The sequence below is a fragment of the Meleagris gallopavo genome, chromosome 1 (genome assembly GCF_905368555.1).
Source record: "Meleagris gallopavo chromosome 1, MGAL_WU_HG_1.1, whole genome shotgun sequence".
In the NCBI taxonomy this organism is placed as follows: domain Eukaryota; kingdom Metazoa; phylum Chordata; class Aves; order Galliformes; family Phasianidae; genus Meleagris; species Meleagris gallopavo.
Window position 1 is genome coordinate 174505346 of NC_139404.1, and position 17220 is coordinate 174522565.

The window sequence follows — 17220 nt, forward strand, 5'->3', positions numbered from 1 at the left end:
GGAATTTATCTCTCACCTACTTTTTTTATCTGTTGTGGCTTATGGAAGGTGGGAACCTTGAGTCTGTTCATGCTTCTGATTCTTCAGGAACCTTTACTTTAGTTTCCTGTCTTGCTATATGATGTTAATACAACTGAAAGATTCAGTGAACATTGAACATTGAACTCTCATAAGCCAGTATAAGTGGAGCTGTGGCAATTAATACCTACTACTTGATCCTTGCTGCATTTGCAGATAAATAAGAGATAATACCATTAAAGAGCTTTCCTGATTGTTTTCCTTTAGCTTAGATAAGACAAACCTGCATTGTGATATTTCTGGGTCTTAGGTCTCTTCCTGAATTTTCCTTAAGCTTAACTGTTTTCCATTTATTTCAGTCTTGTTACTTTGCAAGTTAAAATTAATCTTCTTTCTTCCAGGTAAAATACCTGTTTTCAGATAAAACAGGTACTCTAACATGTAATATCATGAACTTCAAGAAATGTAGTATTGCTGGAGTGACATATGGGTAGGCATGACTTTTTAGAAACTCTGTAGCTAAACGTGTGCATGATAATATAGATACTTTTAGATCAGAATACCGTTAGAATGCGTTGTTCAGTGTATATTGTGATGTATTTTATGATTACAGTTATTAGCTTTCATTTTCATGTCCTGTGACGCAAAGTATGAAACACAAACCTGGAGAACACTTTATATGAAAAGAGAAATAATCTTATTGCTTCCTAACTGTCTGCTTGTGACTTAAATTAAAACAGAAGAGCTAAATACTCTCTGGCCCTTTGCAGAGGGAGGATGACGTGGCTTAAAGACAGAAATCTATTTTGCTTCCATGACTCCCTCTAATAGTGAGAATTTCACTACATTCAGATAGTTGTAATTGTTGTCAGAAGACAAGAGTTAAATCTTACTTGTACAGGAGAGATGCCCGCTTAACTGTTTTTGTTCTGTTTTTATCAAAAGGATCTCTTGGAATCACTCTAGTATTTCATAGCACCTGGCTTTTTTACTCTCAGATGCTGTATCTTTGGTCTTTGCTAATTTTTTAAGACTACTCTTAAGGTCTCCATGCAAAATAGCCTTTGATTTCACAGTAGCTAATTTAGATACTTCAAAAGACAGAGAACATTATTTAAACCTTAGAAAAGCTGAATCTGTGATTCCATTATGCGTGATGGAACATTGATCTCTGCCTTCTGCCTATTTTCTAGTTTGCAAAGTGGAATAAATGCTTCATGGGTTTGTTATTTTTCTTCCCCATCTTTTTCCTCAGTCATTTTCCGGAGTTGGAAAGAGAACGTTCATCAGAAGACTTCAGGTAAATACATTCCAACGTGTTTGTATTCTGTATAGCAGATGGGAACAAACTGTATAAACAGACTGCTTTCACATTTGAAACTGTAAGAAGCCCAATGGAACTATGTATTTGAATGTAGGCTCCTGTTCGAAAAGCATTTAGGGCTGGTGGGTGGTGCTGCAGCTTTTTCACAGGGGGAAGATGATAGAGACAGGAGGGTGAAGGATAGACAGCGGCTGCCCTGGCATGGATGCCTCCTAACACAGTGCTAGTTTGTAACTGCCAACAACAAAGTAATAAGCTAAGAGTAACTCTTATTTCAGTCTCCAGACATAAGTGTACTGCTTTTCCTCCACTTCACTAAGCTCAAAGTTGAGAAGAAGCAAAGGAATTTCTTAATTGAAATATTATGTTTTACTTGGTAAGCTGGGAAAGTGCTAGATGTGTTAGTGTCATAGGTGGAGTGAAAACCTAGAAGGAAGTCATTCACAGGAGGTGTCAATGTAGCATATTCAGGTTAACAGGAAGTGGGAAAGAGCAGAGAGTGCTGATGTGGCTTTGAATGTCTGATATGGGTAAGAAGTGAGTTCCCACTAAAGAAGCAGATAGACAACGAGAGCTATTAGGAAACTACTTCCTTATGAGCTAAGTTAAGATTTTTGCTGATCCAGTTGTTTCTGTGACAATACTTTGGGACAATATAATCGAAAAACTTTTCTAGTGCTTCTAATTTTTGTGATTACTTCCAGGAAGAAGTTGATATGAGAGGCTGCTACTTCTGCTGAGATAGAATTTCTGTAGATGCTTCTCTCCCTTTGTGTTGTTGCTTCCTTCATTAACATTTTTGTTATTATTTTTTTGTCCTCATATGCTTTCTTTAGTCAGCTCTGTAGAAGAATTTCTTCCAGATACTAATTTAGACTACGTAGGCTCAGAGTCCTTCAGGAGTCAACTTAGAGCAGAATTCACTGACTTAAGAGAGGAAACTTGAAATAAATGTATTTTAAGAACTTAAAAGCTGTTTCTGCTACACCTGTCTTGGGAAGTGTACTGACACTTGAATGTTGAAATACACTTCCAGGCATACCTCTTTAGGCTTCTTACTGGTGTGGTGAAGAGAGTGTTAATTATTTTCAGCATTTTGTGTATTAGTCATCTGATCTTTTCACAATACTTGCTAGGGCAGTAGGATTTTATGTTAGTTCTTTCTCTCCAACAAAATGGATGAAGTAATAAAAAGAGATGAACTGATAAGAATGGCAGTATTGTTAGTGTTATATTTGTCTTGTCTTGCTCTACAGCCAGCTACCTCCTCCTACCAGTGAATCATGTGAATTTGATGACCCAAGACTACTGCAAAACATTGAAAATGACCATGTAAGTCTACTTCGTGAATGTCACATGTCTCTTAAATGCCCTATTTTCTAGACCAGTGTGAAACTGAATGCTAAACAAATCTTCTGTGATCAAGTTTGCTCTACAGGTTTGTTATAAAACAGGTGAAAGCACAGAGAGATATAGGAAACAAATTGGCTTCCTCCTACCTCTTCCTGTTAAAATACCTTTTATTTTTTTATTTTTAGCAATAATTCAGGGCATTATAAGGTGGTTGTGTTGAGACCTGCTTAAAATGCTGCAAATGATGGAGATTCTGTAAGGGACGTAGCAGATTAGGACTTAATTGCAAGCCTAATCTTACAGTGACTGAGACCTAAACCTATGGGTAGTTTTTGTGTCATTGGTTTTGTACCAAGGGGATGTACTCCTTAGGACTGTCAGTTCTCTTCTATTTAGAAACTCAGTAGTTATAAAAAGAAGAAGAAATCACTTGCAAAAAAGTAGGGAGAAAATTAAAAAGCATGATCCTTCTATTCTGCAGAAACTGTGCCACAGTATGGGATGTGGATATTGATAAGCACAAACTGAAACAACAACTTGGTTAGCAGACTGTTCTTCTTACTGTATGATTTCTGTAACTTGGCTGGTTAAGTTTAGTATGAACATCTAAAATAAACTTACAACATGCTGTTTTTCTGCTGTAAAGCTTTGCTTGCTTTGCTTTACAGTATTAACAACTTGAAATGCATCGTAGTGCAAATATCTGAAGGATTATTTAATTACTGTGCATTGCATTAAATTCCTCAAGGTGAAGGAGCCTGAAGACAGCTCCTGTTATCCCTCTCTGGATAATGTACTGGCTTCCTGTGTGGCTTTGGCAGTCTGCTGCACTAGAAAGACCTACAGCCTGGATGAGGGTTACCTCCTATTCCTGTGTTCTATTTATCACAGAATCATAAAATCATAGAATGGTTTAGGTTGGAAGGGACCTTAAAGATCATCTAGTTCCCTCCCCAGCTTTCCTATAGGCTTCCTTTGAGTACTGGAAGACTGCTGTAAGGTCCCCCTGGAGCCTTCTCTTCTCCAGTCTGAAAAGCCCCAGCTCTCTCAGCCTGTCCCCATATGAGAGGTGTTCCAACCCTCTGATCATCTTGGTGTCCCTCCTCTGGACCCGCTCCAACAACTCCATGTCCTTCTTGTGTTTGGGGACCCAGAACTGGACACAGTACTCCAGATGGGGTCTCATGAGAGCAGAGTAGAGGGGCAGAATCAGCTCCCTGCTGGTCATGATTCTCTTGATGCTACCCAGGATACAGTTGGCCTTCTGGGCTGTGAACACACATTGCCAGCTCATGTTGAGTCTTTGATTGACACCCCCCAAATCCTTCTCCTCAGAACTGCTCTCAAGCCATTTTCCACTCAACCTGTATCTGTGTTTGGGATTGCCCCGACTCAGGAGCAGGACCTTGCACTTGGTCTTGTTGAACTTCATGAGTTGGCATGGGCCCGCCTCTCAAGCCTGTCCAGGTCCTTCTGGAGAGCATCCCACATTATTAATGTGCAATTACAGTAATGATTTATAGTAGTGGGTGGCTCCAAAGTGGTAGTTGCTGCACTAAAGGCTACTGGTTTAGGTGCAGACTATAGGTAATATCTGTTTAGGCTCTTATTCACTATCTATTGCTCTTAGGGATCTCTAGATGTGATGTTATGTTTCAGTATGCTAAGCAGAAGAGATGTACATTAGATGGATTGAGAGTTTGTCATCTACCCTTGAGGTGGCTCCTGAACCTTAGGATATCTCTTTTTTTCTAATCTCCTCAGGATAGAGCTGCTTCTTTGTGGGATAGATGGAATATTCACTGCTGACAATTAGGTTTAGATAGTATTCTTAGGTGTCACTGTAAAGCTGCTCAGATGGAGACTTTGATCATCACGTTCAGCTCTTATGTACTCAAGCTGCCTTTTTAGCATGCAACTTGAGTGCGGGTAAGTACTGTTATGGCACTGTTAGAGTAAACTCACTATGTTAAATCAGCTATCAGGCGAGCAGTGGGGAAATTTCTGCCTGATGTTACTTCAGATGCGCCTTATGTAGACCACAGATGCCTATTGAAGGCATCTTGATCTGAATCTGACTGTACTGCAGGAACAGATGCTACTCATGGAGAAGTGATGATTTAGCATAAGACTTAAAGAATGGGTGCAACAGTTTGCTTGCATTCTTTTAAAATCTAGGTCTCTCTCTCAAACTGCATCCATGAGATAAGGACTGGATTACAGAATGGAGGGTGAAAAGTTGCCTGTTCTTAACTCTTAGCTTTAGGCCTGTTCAGGTGTATAAATTGTCTCTGTTTATGTGGATCACTTCTTATCTTAATTTTCATAGCTTGTTGATGCATGCAGATGTTGTTCACGTATGTATGACAGTCTCTACTCATTTAGAGAACTGAGGTGATGAAATGGGACTTACAGCACTAGCAGCATTGTGGGGTCAGATGCTGCTGTGCTCAGCAAGGCAGTGAATTCCCTTTAAGCATTTGCCTTTTTGCAGCTGGAGCTATCAGGGTGTTATCTTCTACCAACACTCAATAATGGCACACTGCTTTGGTTGTGAAGATTGCATTGCTTTTTTTTTTTTTTTTTTTTTCAATCCACTCACATGCATTACTTTTAGAGCTATCTCAACACCAAGTCATTTTCTTTCCAAGATGAAAATTTTAAGAAATATAATATGCACGTGGCTTCAAAAGTAATGTCTCCTGTTTATTTCCATGGAAACTACAATAGATAGAGCACAGTAACACTATTTGACAGAACAAATTCTCAGCTATAAAGCACTGTTTTTCAACATAATCACACCATTTGCTAATTTGTGCAGATCATCTGATTAAGACACTTCATTTTCTGATGTGACAGCTGTGCATGGCTTGTCTGGAACATGGCTTGTCCTTCAGGTTGCTGTCACCACTGCTGAAATGCACCACCCACTGCCTCACTGTGCTCACACACACAGTTTGGTCTCTATAAATGTTCAGCAAGCTTCGATGAATGTCAGTGTGTGCAACTTTTTCCACATGGAGAAATTCATTGTTTCATAAGCACTTCTGTGTCACAATTAGTCAATTGACAATAAATACTTGTTACTCTTTTGCTTTCTTGCGTGCTGCATATGGGACTTGGACGTTTTTCTTTTACTCAAGTACAATCATTCAATCATTGGTTATTTTTCAGTGGTTTTGACAAAGAAAACTTGTATTTAATTCGCTTGTATTCCAGTGCCCCTTAGTGTGTTCCTGAGTGAGTTCCTGAAACACCTATTCCAGCCTTACCAGCTTCCCTGTCCTAGAGGTGACCAGCATGACTGGATCCTCGGCTATGCTCCACATAGTTTAATGAACAAAACAATAGGAATTTTTATATTTTTTTGAGATAGTGAGTTACAATCCTCTCTGGTAATGAAATAGGTAAGTATTTTACTAGCTGTCATTGACAGGATGGGCAGCATTTTTTTCAAAGTAGTAAGGTCAAGTTGTTAAATTGTGTTTTAGTGTTCTGTTGATCACTTTTAGACAAGTTGCTCAGAAATCTATCAATTTAGCTTATCTGGAAACATAATAGAGGCACTGATCTGATACTGCTGGAAGTGAATGAAGAAATTACATTTAACTTTATATGTGATCTCCTTGTAACTTCAGGCTATGAGTATCTAGCTCAAATAATGCAGTTTCTTCTCTCCTAACTGCAAGTGTGACAAGCAGATATGTAGCTTGTTCCAAAAGACCAAGTTTCAGCTCAGTGTTTATTCCCTCTGAGTAACAGAGAACATGTATGCAAAGGGATGAGAAGTTCTAATAATGGTTTTCTGACCAGTGCTCTGTGTTCTGCTTGATAATGGTTAATGTTATGCCTTCTAGATAAGGCAAAAAAAGGCGTATCTGTTTTTATTGTAGATAACGCTTTGTGGATAACAATTCAGAGACTGCTTCCAGAAATGAGACTGTCTCCATATGTCTGTAGCTCTTACTTTAGAGACAGAGTGTGAATTACGTTCAGCCAGTGGTATATATTGCTGATGGAGTGGTTACACATCCATATTCCACACTGACCTTATTGTGAGAGTTAAATTGTATTTTTGCAGTAGAAACTTCCAGTGCCAAGGTATAGACCCTTACAGAACGGCTGCTGGAAGAAAGATGCTGAGCAACAGAATAGAGCAGAAGCTAGGACACCCTGACCAGGGTAAGAAATTAATCGAGAGGGTTTGCGCAACACCCACTGGGATCAAACGTGAACAATGTGAGCTTTTGAAAAGGAATATGCAAGGGAAAGGCTGCTAAATACATGTAAATACATAATTGAATTTATGTTTGCTAGCACAGCATAATAGGTGTCATAAATCAGGAATTGGGGCTTAGTAACCTTTAGATATTTTTTGATATGGGTTTGTTCTTAAGTATGGCTTTCATAAGTAGTAAGGGAAGGAAAAATACAGAGCCTGGCACAGGATGAAACAGCTATAACAGCTTCAAGAAATATTGCCCTTCTGTATCCATAGAAACCTACAAAATGATCCTAAAAACAATAGGTTGATGATAGACCTCATATGGAAAAATGGATTAACAAATGCATTGCGTAGATTGTAAGCTTGGAGTACCTAATCAATAGGAAACAGGCAAGTAAAAACCTGTGATGGGAGAAAAAGGTATAATGAGAAGTGTTTCACTGATCAAGTGTGTGATTTCTCCCTTGCCATAAAGGGGTGTGCACCCTCCATTGCAGTAACTGATAAAAACTTTGCTGCTTCTTTGAGATCTTTGCCTGATTGGAAATTACTGAAGCTAAGCATTTCTCATATCATCCAGAGAGATGCCATAGCTTTGACCCGGAGCTGTTGGCACCCAGAGAGAGGAGTGGGGGAAGGAGGAACCTGAAATGAGAGCTTTGTTTCTGCTGCAGACTTAGGAGGAAGGAAAAAATGGAATTGAGAGAACATAGAGCTGAGTGTAAAATAAAACTTAAGAGAAATGCCTCACAGAGACCAACAGTAAGAATCTGAGTACCAAAATGTCTGAGATTTGCTTTAAATAGAGGAAAACAAGTAATTAAATAGGAACATTTAACCTGTGGTACTTCCTTCTGCTGGGATTAAATGTTATGTGATGCAGAGGATATATTATCACAAAGCCATTAGTGAGACTAAGCTGTTCACAGCTCTGAAGTAGACATTCAAACATTCTGTCCTGATTCATGCTAGTGCAATAAATATAATATTATTGTTGGAACAATATGGAAAGAAAACAAATGACAGCTGTGCGGAAGAGCTGACCTGATAAACTAAGCTGGGCTTCTGTCTGTTGATTAGCTGCTGTAGGTTTGCAGAATTGCCATGGAGTCCATTGTGAGATGTGAAAATACCAAGGCAGCAGCAAATTACCCTGCTAGATTGTAAGCAGAAATATACATGTAGGAATGATTAAAATCAGTGATGTTACCCGAGACAGGTTTTTTCTAGCTGATAGAACAGATAATATTGAAGCATGCAAAGAGGCTAGGTGGTACAGTTGTGAGGACATCAAAGGACTGCAGCAGTGGGTGCTGAAGTGAGTCTGGCAGGCTGTGCATTTTTGAGAGGTAGAGGTGTCTTTCATGGTTTTCACTGGAAATAATGGACCAGCAGTAACCTCTGGAACAGTACTTTCCTGTGAACTTATAATTTCTCACACTACTCTTCGGTTATGTATAATCTGCTCATTTTCTTGAACTGCGGCCTCTGTTCTCTACATGTTGAGTGTGACAGTGGTTATTTTAGTGGCACGTGCCCTTGCAGCTCAGAAATCTCTATAAAGGTGGGAACAGAAATCTCTATAAAAGTGTGAAACACTGATGTAGCACGTGGTAGATGGAGAAGTATGAAGATGTCTGAGAGCCAGCTGTGAATGCTGCTGCTCTAACTAAGAGAAGGTGCATTTTAAATTTCCCTTTCTGATGGAGGCATCTTTAATGTCTCTGATTAGTGATTAAAGGATGTTGTTCAATAAGTGTGGTGTATTTCACATTTTAGTACTGCATTTCTGAGAAAAATACATAGAATACAAGTTTCACACATCAGAGAATATTTAGTGGCATGTGGCTTTCACTTGAAAAATGCACATTTGAACGTAGCCTTTGAGTTCTGTTGTGAAACATTCTACTATATGGTGGGAAAATAGACAGTGTAGAAGCATCTTCTAATTGACTGTTTAAAAAAAAAAAACAACTTTGGATCCTGTCTTACTGGATGATTTTACAAGATTTCAGTAGACAAAAATCAGGCTTTGTTTTATAAGGTTGGTATTTTTCTCCTTCTGATTTTCCTTGTAATATTACAGGAGTATGTCTTTTGACCTGATGTGCTGATAGCTCATGTAATACTTTTCGTTTCGTAGTTGCTTTGATAGAAAGTATAAAATAAGCTATCATAGTGAGAATTTTGGAAACAAAATGGTTTTTTCCATATTTCAAAGCTCATGAAAGTTTGCAAGCTGAACCACAAAGGATGACTTCAGTGATTTTCTGCTAGAATGATTCCGTCACTGTACAAATGGCTGCTGTGATGTAAGGTTTCAATGCAACAACTGTGGGCAGTATGGTCAGAGCATGATGAAGTGAGATAGTTTCAGCCAAGTGTCCTAGTAAAGGTGTGAACTGCATATGATGTTAATATGTCTGGTTCTGATCGGGGCATTTGAGTACTGTCCCTGACTGCTATGAGACTGAAAACATGGGGCAAGAGGAGAGGGGTAAAAAAGAAGTAAGAACAGGACAGGGGGCTCTGCTTCCAATCACTATAGCAATAATTGCCAGATTTTGCTGATGAGTGGTATGTGTTATGTCGTGGATTGTTCAGTGTTGTGGATGTATCTGGTGACTATGCAGTCTGAATGATGTCATGATGCTGAAGTTGTAGAGACTGTTGGTGAAATTTCTGCTTGGCTGGATGAGCGTTCCCGTGTAACAGCACATGATGGCTACTTTTGTTTGTTAATCAGCAGCTATCCACTCTGTATGTTCTTCACTCAGAGTGCAGTTGCAATGAGTCGAATTCTGGTGTGGTTACTTTCAATCTATTGAAAGCTCTCATGGAAGCTATCAAAGCAGTAGATCTTGTTTCTTAATTATCAATATATAGTTAAAACCTTTGGCCTGTGTGAAGCTTGGGGTGCTACATATCATATCATAGAATGACCTCGGTTGAAAAGGACAACAATGATCGTTGAGTTTCAACCCCCCCTGCCACAGGCAGGGTCACCAGCCACCAGACCAGGCTGCACAGAGCCAAATCCAGCCTGGCTTTGAATGCTTCCAGGGATGGGGCATCCACAACCTCCTTGGGCAACCTGTTCCAGTGCATCACCACCCTCTGTGTGGAAAAACTTCCTCCTAATGTCTAATCTAAGCCTCCCCTATCTTAGTTTAAAACCATTCCCCCTTGACCTATGCTGTCTACCCTCATAACCAGTTGTATCTTCTCTGTTTATATGCTTTATATTAAGTACTGGAAGGCCAAAATGAGGTCTCCCCGGAGCCATCTCTTCTCCAAGCTAAACAAGCCCAGTTCCCTCAACCTTTCCTCATAGGAGAGCTGCTCCAGCCCTCTGATCATCTTAGTGCCCTCCTCTGGACCCGCTCCAAGAGCTCCACGTCCTTTCTGTATTGGGGCCCCAGGCCTGGATGCAGTACTGCAGATGGGGCCTCACAAGAGCTGAGTAGAGGGGGACAATCACCTCCCTCTCCTTGCTGGCCACCCCTTTTTTAATGCAGCCCAGAACACAGTTGGCCTTCCGGGCTGCAAGCACACACTGCTGGCTCACATCCAGCTTGTCCACCAGGATCTTCGAGTACCTTCTCTGCAGGGCTGCTCTCAATGAGTTCATCCCCCAATCTCTATCAGTATACATGGGATTGCCCTGACCTGAATGCAGCACCCTGCACTTGGCTTGTTGAACCTCATTAGGTTCACATGGGCCCATTTCTCCAGCCTCTCTAGGTCCCTCTGGATGGCTTCTCTTCCCTCCAATGTATCGACTGCACAGCTCAGCTTGGTGTCGTCTGCAAACTTACTGAGGGTGAATTAGTTTTTAATTACAGAATTAGTGCTTCTGTATTAGGGGGTTTGGAGGGCTTTCCGGCTCTGTGTAACTTAAGTGAAACATTTCTCTTCAGCAATATAGTTGATTAACGCTGGCCTTTGACTCCGTTGTATTGATGTTCTGGAGCCAAGTAAGACAACTACTGTAATCAGGGAATTGATTTATTTTATTTTATTTCATTTTTCAAGGGTTTTTTTTTTGCATCTGTGATCTAAGAGATCATCCTCTCTAGCTGGGGGACAGCTGCTTCTGTGTGTAATACTAAAACTGCCTCTCCTGGTGTCTTGTCTAGCCGACAGCTGTACACATACGGGAGTTCCTCACTCTGCTGGCTGTGTGTCACACTGTAGTTCCTGAGAGACAAGGAAATAAAATTATCTACCAGGCCTCTTCTCCAGGTTGGTTGCTGCTTTCTTTTTTTTTGGCGGGGGAGGGAGAGGGGAAAGGATGGGATGTAAGGAGTAGATGCATGGGGATGAAAGGAAGGTCCAGAAACTTCTGAAAAGATCATTAATTTTAAAAGCAAGATGGTCCTATACGATACTAGCAGTGGATCTGGAATCCTCTGTCATTAGTGCACACTGCTTTTAATGCCTTCTATAAAACTGCTGTTAAGTCCCATTATGTTTTTGACAGGCTGAGCTTATCATCCCTTCTGCTCTTAAGAGGCCTCTCATTCTTGTCTCTTTGCAGGGTTGAAAGGCAAAGCTAAAATTTCCAGTGATTTCACTGTGTAGAGGGAAGTGGAAGTACTGATTTGTTTCTGCATGTAAAGTTATTTGGTATATTTGGCACAAGTGCAATTTATTTTTCTTTATCTAGTAGATGCTGAATCAGGACCCAGTGTGATACAGAGCAGAGTCTTGGCCGTATTTGGATATGCTTTTCACCCATTTTGTCCTTTCAGGAAGCACAGTAGTTCTGGAAGAGCTATGTAGGGCCAGTATTCAGAATAGCAGGACCCTGTTCCCCATCACAGAATCACAGAGTGGCTTGATTTGGGAGGAACTTTAAAGCCCATCCAATTCAAACCCCTTAGATGAATGTTGTAAGAATATAGGGTAACTCAGATTTGATCTTGTTTTCTGAACAGGTATTTCCCCTTTTTCATGTAGAAGAAAACTATAACTCCTCCACAATAGGGCTTAATGCTTCAGTAATTGCAGAGTGTTTTATACAGATAGAGTATGAAGTTTGTCTAGCTGATCTCACATGGCCTTTCAAGGAGTAAAATGTGAATGTGCAGAGCTACTCTAGCAGTTGTACAGACACAGAAGCTTGAATAAATGGGAAGGGGGGCGTTTTGGCACCATGTCTTGCTGAGGTGTGAGCTTTGTACTTTCCTTTTTCTGCATATCACATCAAATTTAATCTTTTATTTTGTTGGCAGATGAAGGGGCTTTAGTGAAAGGAGCAAAAAAGCTTGGTTATGTCTTCACAGGAAGGACTCCACATTCAGTTATCATTGATGCGGTAGGTACACCATGTGCCAAGCTCATGTAGAACATGTATGTTTCCTGTTTGGTTCTTCTTACTTATAAGGCCTTTAGTAATGTAGGTACAAAAGGCTTTTGATGGTTGTGAAGAGTTGTCTTAGTCTATTTTATATGCAAAGTCCTCCGTTCTTCTCTGTGGAATGGGCAGTACGGAGTTGGAAGCTTGTGTGAAATTATGGCAGTTGTGTCTGAAGAGCATTTCACTTAATCTGGGACACACAAAGTAGCACACATGCATAAGGAAGTCATAAAATCAAGGTTGAGAAAGACCATTAAAATCACCACCATGCCCACTAAACCATGTCCTTCACTGCTACATCTCCTCTTTTCTTGAAAGGCTTGTCTAGCACATTTTGTTCTGTTGTATTTGGTAGTTACTCTATTTCTGATTGTTGGATTGCTTGTATTAAAACATTTCTTTTTCTTCCAAGTTAGATAATCTTCTGAAGAAATTCTATGTAGCTTGCAATCTCTGCGTGTATGCTTGGGTGTGTAACTAGCAGATAATATTTGACATGGCAGTCTCAAACTCATGGAGCCACATTCTGACTCTAAGTTGCAGTTTGTGCTGCAGTGGCTCCAGACACGTATAGGTGCAGCTGAGATAAGAACTTCCTGTGGAATACCTAGTAGGTGCTTACTAAGAATAATGGATATACTTTTTCTTCTCTGTGGATTCACTTTCAAGTTTTTGGTACAACTCCAAGCCAGGCACCTAAAACGTCTGGAACTTGTTTCAAACTTTTTATTTTGCAGGAAACTAAAGCTTAGATTAAGGAGAAGACCTTAGGATGAGGCATGTATGCTGGAGCTGTCTATGCTTTTATCCTCTCTGCAGAAAGCAGAGGATGCTTTTATCTCTAACAGTAATTTTTTTTCTTTTTTTTTTTTTTGAAGATGTATAAAAATAGTAAATGGAAGTGCAATGTCAAATGATCTTCGTTAAACAAGACTCTACACACTTATACCAGGAGAGGGAGCTATTATCTCAGCTTATTTACACCAGGATGTATAAGCAAAAATGTTTCAACTAACTTGTATGTTAACGCATAGGTATATCATGTGATTTGTACTTAAAATAGTAAATTTCTTTGTTTTTGTAGCTGGGAAAAGAAAAAACCTTTGAAATTCTTAATGTTCTGGAATTTTCCAGGTAAGTTTTTTATAATATATTTTACTCAGGGTAGTGAAAAACATTTTAAATAAATATATATCTTGGGTAGGTAGATATATAGCTAATGCAGTAAAAAAACCTGAACCTCCCTAGTTTTTTTTTCCTGCTCCTCCATCCCCATTTTTCCAATAATGATCTAAAAGAGTTACTTAAAAATGGTGCCTAGTGGCAGCTGTTAGAATGTGAGGTTGGAGATTTCTCTGCTACCCAAGCTCTCTTTTTACTGTGAAGTTGCTGCTCTGAGAGTATTGCTCCATGCCTCACTTATATCCTGGTGTATCCTTTGTCTACTTCAAGAACATGATTTCAGATTGAGTGTTTACAGAAGTTTTGCGAATCGCTTGTGTTTTACTTTCATAGATAAAGTTGCTTACCGGAGGACTTTTCAGTGCTCATTGTAAGAAACATCTCAGCTATGAACAACTAGCTACGATTGCTTTTGATTTCTTTTCACCTTTTCCCATTCTGAATGTAGCTACTTAGGCTACATATGGAAGTATCTAAAGATGCTAGAAGAGTCCTTCAGGGTTTCTGACAAGTTGATGCTCTCCACAGACAGGAGTATCTTACAGATACTCATGCAGTGCTTTTAGAAAACGCTGTCCTAGCCCTTCCCTGTGTGTATCAACTTTCCCACGTGACCAAGTGAGGGAATCCCTATAATTACATTTCAAAAGCACATGGAAGTTCCCCAGGGCCATTAGTTTGCTGCATAAATTCTTAGCATAGTTAACTTACTTGCAGACTTGCTTTGGAAAGCACAAAAAGACGGTTTTGTCTGATGAGACATAGTAAGAGCTTGCTATTGTGTAAATGTTTCCCAAGCTTACAAAAAGGGGTTAGATTTTCCAGAGTAACTTTTAAAGAGAAGGATTTGAGACTTCATATTCAGCTCTGTTTCTACATACTTGTAAGAAAGGAAGGAAGACACCTCTGCTCCTTGTTTCTATCTGCTTCTGAGTCCTCTTTTGGCTAAGGACAAGAATTACATGAAGTCACAAACAGCTTTGGGTTTGAAAGACCATTAAAGATCATTTAGTCCAAGCTCCTTGCCAAGGGCAGAGACATCTTTAACTAGGTCAGGTTGCTTAAAGATCCATCCAACCTGGCTTCCAATGATGCATTCAAGTATGCTTACAGATAACTTTTGAATATGAAATTACAGTTTCTTCAGAGTTCTCTTGAGAGTAGTTTATTTGTTTGCCTCTCACCCTTACAAACTGCATTTTTATTTCCAGTTTGTATTAGAAAGGAGAGGTGGATAAGTGAAATGTCGAAATGTATATATTTAAAATAATTAAGTTAAAAAAAAAATCCCTTACCTTAACTCTTAAACCTTAGACTCTTAGACTGTTTACTTTAAAAATATACATATACAAGTCTTGATGTGCAGCTCTCAGAGAGTAAGGAGGCTAAAACCTAATCTGGAGTGTGACTACTTTCTGTGATATTTTTGTGTGTTCTTCATTCTTTTGAGTTAAAAATTTAAATAAAGGCCCCTGTGTCAGTAGGTATTTGTTTCAGTATGTTAGGAGTAATACACTTTCAGCCTTAATATTTCCATTTCTAGCCAGAATCCCCAAAACATTGCCTTTAAGATATAATAAAAAAGATGAGAGTAAATGACTCCTCAAGTATAGGTGTTTTGATCAAGTGCTTGCCCATGGGAACCATGGGTCTGAAGCTGGAAATGTGCAATTTAATATTTCTTCTTGCTTTCTAGGACTGTGAGGTCTTAAGTTACTACTCTTCCATCTCACATGATCCTTGATGCACTAAGCACAACTGAGAATTCACTGGCTAGAACAGGGCTTCTGCTTCATCAATATAAATAATGAAAACAAATGTTTTTCTTTCAATAGTAACAGGAAGAGGATGTCTGTGATTGTTCGAACTCCAGCAGGAAAACTACGTCTGTACTGCAAAGGAGCTGTGAGTAATTATACCACTTCAGTGGAGAGCTAATGCTACCAGTTATTGTTTCAACAGCTGTGACTAATGCTGGCACTTCATGTCTCATACATAATACCAGTTGGCTTTTTGTTTAGGACCAAGTGATTTAGGAGGTCTGTAATTCCTTCTTTGACTTCTTTTGCAGGCAAGTTGTTAGGCTATTTACTATCCAAGTGGAATCCTGAAACTTACAGGAACAGTACCCTCAACTTAAGCAAAAGCTGGATTTCATCCAGCATACAGCAGGAATTCAGGAGCTAGGCAAAATGCTGCTGTCTAAAGCTGCAATACTAACTTTTGCTTTCAAGTGATTGGCTCTTGATCTGGCTCTCTCACATCTCTGCACCTGCTGTTATTTGTCATCATGACTTGCACAAGTTATGTTTCTGTCTTCACTGATGGTCAATAACTTAACAAAATACAAAGGCTGTAAAAACAGCATTGTCTGCAGCCATAGTGTTCTGATTTCAATAGAAAATCATGGAGGTGACTTTTTGCAACAGGGAAAACTATTTCTAATTTCTGGTAAGGATCTGGTTTGCTTGACATATAGTCTTGGATGCACGGCTCTGCTTCAGTTTAACTCCTGTGATATGGTAAAGATGATGCTAGCTTCAAGCTAAAGTGGTGGGAATGAATTAAGCCTGCTTTTGCTACGTGATACTTTAAAGTTGTGTGCTTAGTAACTCCTCATTGATTTGCACCTGTTTGTGTTCAATCTCTGCTATTACTGTGCCTCTGTTAACAGTTTCTTGTAGATTGGCAGTGAAAAGGATGGAAAACAGGAGTAAGAAACTTCTTGCTGTCTTTGATTTGAGCAGAATCAGATGTCTGATGTGCTAATTACTACAACCCTTTTGCTCCAATATGGTGTTTCATTTTGTTTGTTCTGCTGCATCCACTGCTCATCTACTGTTTCTGTTCTGCACGAAACGTGCCAGGTTCTGATGGAAACATCCTATCCTGACGCTTAGATCATAAATTTCCTGTTTTATATGACTATTTAGTGATGGATGTAGGCCTACGTGCCTAGCTTGCTTTAGAGTATGTATTTAAGGACATTTAGGGTTTGCATATTTTACTTAACATAGCAACTCAATCTGGTAATCACATGATAAAACCCAGAGACAAGACAGATGATGATGCTGCATTTTGATTACTTCTGTTATTCATATACATCAGTATTTCAATTGCCATTTGAGTTAGTGTTAAAGAAGGAGCTGTGGAAGGAAGGTTTTTATACCTTTTGTTTTTAAACATCAATGGAAATCTTTTCGAGAAAGGATTGCAAGAAGACTACAATGAGTACTAAATAAGACAACATACTTACATACTCTGAAAACTTGCTTAGTTTTCAGAAAGTGCATTTGCTTAATTCAGACAGGAGTGTTCTGTAATGGTTGAGAGGGGATTACATGATGGAAAAGTTCTATTATTTAAGTGGGTAGAGGCAGTGTGTACTTCTGTGCACACTGTTATGTGTAGTGGGTGCGCTATGATCTCTGCTACTGGGCACAGCTCGGATGATTATTCAAACCAGTGTCTCTGAGATCTGAATGCATTACATTAAATTTATTAGTCTTGGGTTCTGTTGTAAGCAAGTCCAGTCAGGTAATTTCACTTGATTTGGTACATACACACATACAAACTTTGTGTGTAGACTTACTACACTGTAATGAATTTACTTTTAATAGGACAATGTAATTTTTGAGAGGCTTTCAAAAGATTCCCAGTATATGGAGCAAACACTGTGCCATCTTGAGTACTTCGCCACAGAAGGTAAGAGAAGCAGCGTATCAAAAGAATTCAATTTATTAGATTATTTCTTGC

The 17220-nt window shown here is 39.3% G+C and overlaps 1 protein-coding gene across 5 annotated transcripts in view; it reads left to right on the top strand.

Annotated features, from left to right (window-relative positions):
* Positions 1–17220, top strand: part of ATP8A2 (ATPase phospholipid transporting 8A2) — a 323927-nt gene that overhangs the window by 67818 nt on the left and 238889 nt on the right. For all 5 annotated transcript variants that reach the window (XM_085216143.1, XM_085216142.1, XM_085216144.1 and 2 more), the window contains 8 exons: positions 420–508; positions 1274–1318; positions 2599–2674; positions 11060–11165; positions 12158–12240; positions 13367–13416; positions 15300–15369; positions 17085–17169. In XM_085216143.1, coding sequence (XP_085072269.1) covers positions 420–508; positions 1274–1318; positions 2599–2674; positions 11060–11165; positions 12158–12240; positions 13367–13416; positions 15300–15369; positions 17085–17169 — 604 coding nt within the window. The remainder of the gene's footprint in view (positions 1–419; positions 509–1273; positions 1319–2598; positions 2675–11059; positions 11166–12157; positions 12241–13366; positions 13417–15299; positions 15370–17084; positions 17170–17220) is intronic.